The sequence below is a fragment of the Eimeria necatrix genome, genomic scaffold (assembly GCF_000499385.1).
Source record: "Eimeria necatrix Houghton genomic scaffold, Enh_scaff1180, whole genome shotgun sequence".
Classification (NCBI taxonomy): domain Eukaryota; phylum Apicomplexa; class Conoidasida; order Eucoccidiorida; family Eimeriidae; genus Eimeria; species Eimeria necatrix.
The window spans coordinates 7,501-10,359 of NW_013651958.1; the positions used below are offsets into that span (position 1 = coordinate 7,501).

A 2,859-nucleotide genomic window follows, 5' to 3' on the forward strand; every position below is an offset into this window, starting at 1 on the left:
GCAGGAACTAGCGGAGCGGCATGCGAGGCAGCAGCAGCAAGGGGCAGCCCTCCGGGGCTGTCGTTTCTGCTGCTGCTGCTGCAGCAGCAGCGGGCGCCCGCGCGGGCGAGGAGGCAGCAGCAGCAGCAGCAGCAGCAGGAAGCGACGCGGACGCGGAGCAGGAAGGCAGCAGCAGCGGGGAAGACAGCAGCAGCAGCGGGGAAAACAGCAGCAGCAGCAGCAGCAGCAGCAGCAGCGAAGCAGAAGTGGGCATTGGGCTGGAGCTGCCGGCCCGCAGCACGAGGGGCAAAGGCTACAGCAAATTAATTGGAGAAGAAAAAGAAAAAGATATTTTATTTTGGGGCCATGCAACATGGGAAGAAGAGAGTGGAGACGAAGAGTACGACTCTGCTGCTGCTGCTGCTGCTGCAGCAGCAGCAGCAGCGGAGCGCGAGGTCGACAGCGACTTCGACGCCGCGGAGAGCAGCAGCAGCGACGAGCAGCAGCAGCAGCAGCAGCAAGCAGCAGCAGCAGCAGCAGGCCTCTCCGACGGCCCCAAGAGACACGCCAGGGGCGCCGTCACTTTCTACCAGCAGGCCATGAAGCGCCGGCAGCAGCAGCAAAGGCGGAAGCAGCAGCAGCAGCAGCAGAAGCTCAAGCAGCAGCAGCAGCAGCAGCAGCAGCAGCAGCAGCAGCAGGGCCCCGGGGAGCCCAAGCGGCAGCAGCAAACCCGCCCCTCCACCCGCACCCAAACGGAGACAGTGAACCAGCAGCTGCGCTCTTCCAAGCAGCAGCAGCAGCAGCAGCAGCAGCAGCAGCAGCAGGGGGCGGGCCGCAGCAGCAGCAGCAGCAGCAGCAGCAGCAGGGAGCAGGAAATGAGCCAGGAAGAACACTTGCTGCTGGCGGACAAAACTGAAAAAGAAACAGCAGCAACTCTGGTGGTGCAGCAGCAGCACAAAGAGCTGCTGCAGCTGCACAAACTTTCCAAAGCAGCAGCTTACAGGGGCCCCTACCAAATGCTGCTGTCTTGGGCTTCTTTCCTGCAGGTGGGGCCCCCCAGCGAGGAAGCAGCAGCAGCAGACGCAGCAGCAGCAGCAGCAGACGCAGCAGCAGCAGCAGCAGACGCAGCAGCAGCAGCACACGCAGCAGCAGCAGCAGACGCAGCAGCAGCAGGCTCCGCTGCAGCAGACCCAGCAGCAGCAGCAGCAGCAGCAGCAGCAGCAGCGGGAGACGCTCCAGCAGCAGCAGCAGCAGCAGCAGCAGATACTGCTGCAGCAGCAGCAGCAGCAGATGCAGCAGCAGCAGCAGCAGCAGAAGAGGAAGAAGAAGAAGTTTACGAAAAAGTGCTGCTGATTTGCACTGACGGGAAGCTGCCAAGTCTTTATGAAGCTCTGCCTCCAGCAAGTAAACTTTTTATTTATTTTTATTTATTTTTATTTTATTTTATTTATTTTATTTTATTTTTATTTATTTATTTTTATTTATTTAATTTTAATTCTTTTATTTCTTTTTGTTTCTTTTTTGCTTCGCTTTCCGCTTTCCAGTTTGTCTTCTTCAGTTTGCTGCTTCCTCAATCTCGTTCAACCCGCAGCAGCAGCAGCAGCAGCAGCTGCTGCTGCTGCTGCTGCTGTTGCTGCTGCTGCTGTTTGTTTTCCGTCTCGCTGCTGCTGCTGCTGCTGCTGCTGCAACACTGCCCCACGAACCTCCCACTGGCGCCCTACTCACCCCCCTTCCTCTGCTTTGCTGCTGCTGCTGCTGCTGCTGCTGCTGCTGCTCCTCCCCCTCCTCCTCCGCCGCCGCCGCTGCTGCTGCTGCTGCTGCTGCTGCTGCTGCTGCTGCTGCAGCGCCTCCGAGTCCCGTGTGCGCAGTGACGGGGGCCCCGGCGAAGTACTTCGACCCGCTTTCGCGCTGCTTCTTCAGTTCTGCTGCTGCTTTCAAGTTGCTGCGTGCTGCGCTGCAGTGCATGCGCGAGCGCGAGGTGTACAGACACCTCGCGCAGCTGCAGGTGCGCGCCCCACACTTCAGTTCTTTCTTTCTTTCTTTTTATTTATTTATTTATTTATTTATTTATTTTATTTTTTTATTTTTTTATTTCTTTTATTTATTTATTTATTTTATTTATTTGTTTTTATTTTTTGTTTTTATTTGTTTTTATTTAATTGTTTTGGTTTTGTTTAGTTCAAGTAGCTGCTGCGTCAAAATGCCGAACTTGGAAATACTTTTAAAGACTTTTTAATTTAATTTAAAATACTTTTATTTAAACTCTTTTGATGTTTTGAAATTCTTTTTAAATATTTCTTTTGGATGTTTAATTTGAAGTGCTTTTATAAATGTTTATTTTAAATCAAAAAGTACTTTTAATGTTTTTATTCTTGTGACTATTACCAATTAAAACAAAACTTTGATTAAAAAAATACTTTTTTATTTTTATTTTAAAAATATTTTTATTTTAATTTTAAAAATACTTTTTTATTTTTAAAAAACATTTTCTGCAGCTCTGCATGCAAGTGCATGCATGTCTTTTTGGTTGTTAATAATCTTTCTAAAAGTTTAAACATTCAAGTTGCACATTTTAAACATTTGCATTTGTCCTCTCTCTTCTTCATTTGCTGCTGCTGCTGCTGCTGCTGCTGCTGCTGCTGCTGCTGCTGCTGCTGCTGCAGCAAGCGATCCGCGTCCAGGAGGAGAAAGTCTCTTACTTGTCCAAAGCAGCAGCAAGGGCCCCCACAGAGACAGCCTGGGGGCCCCCCGAGGCCCCGGGGGGGCCCCCCAGTGCAGCACGGGGGGCCCCCGCTGCAGCAGCAGCAGCAGCAGCAAGAGCAGCGGGGGCCCCCGGGGGCCCCCAGAAGAAGAAGAGAAGGGGAACAAAGAATTAAACAA

General features: G+C 51.8%; 1 protein-coding gene across 1 annotated transcript; it reads left to right on the forward strand.

Annotated features, from left to right (window-relative positions):
- Positions 1 to 20: 20 nt before the first annotated feature.
- Positions 21 to 2,855, forward strand: ENH_00006170 (YL1 nuclear protein domain-containing protein, related; the record flags this gene model as incomplete). The annotated part of the gene is made up of 3 exons (XM_013578531.1): positions 21 to 1,383; positions 1,824 to 1,984; positions 2,643 to 2,855. 3 exons carry the CDS (start codon positions 21 to 23, stop codon positions 2,853 to 2,855), a joined length of 1,737 nt encoding a protein of 578 aa, XP_013433985.1.
- Between the last annotated feature and the right edge of the window lie 4 nt (positions 2,856 to 2,859).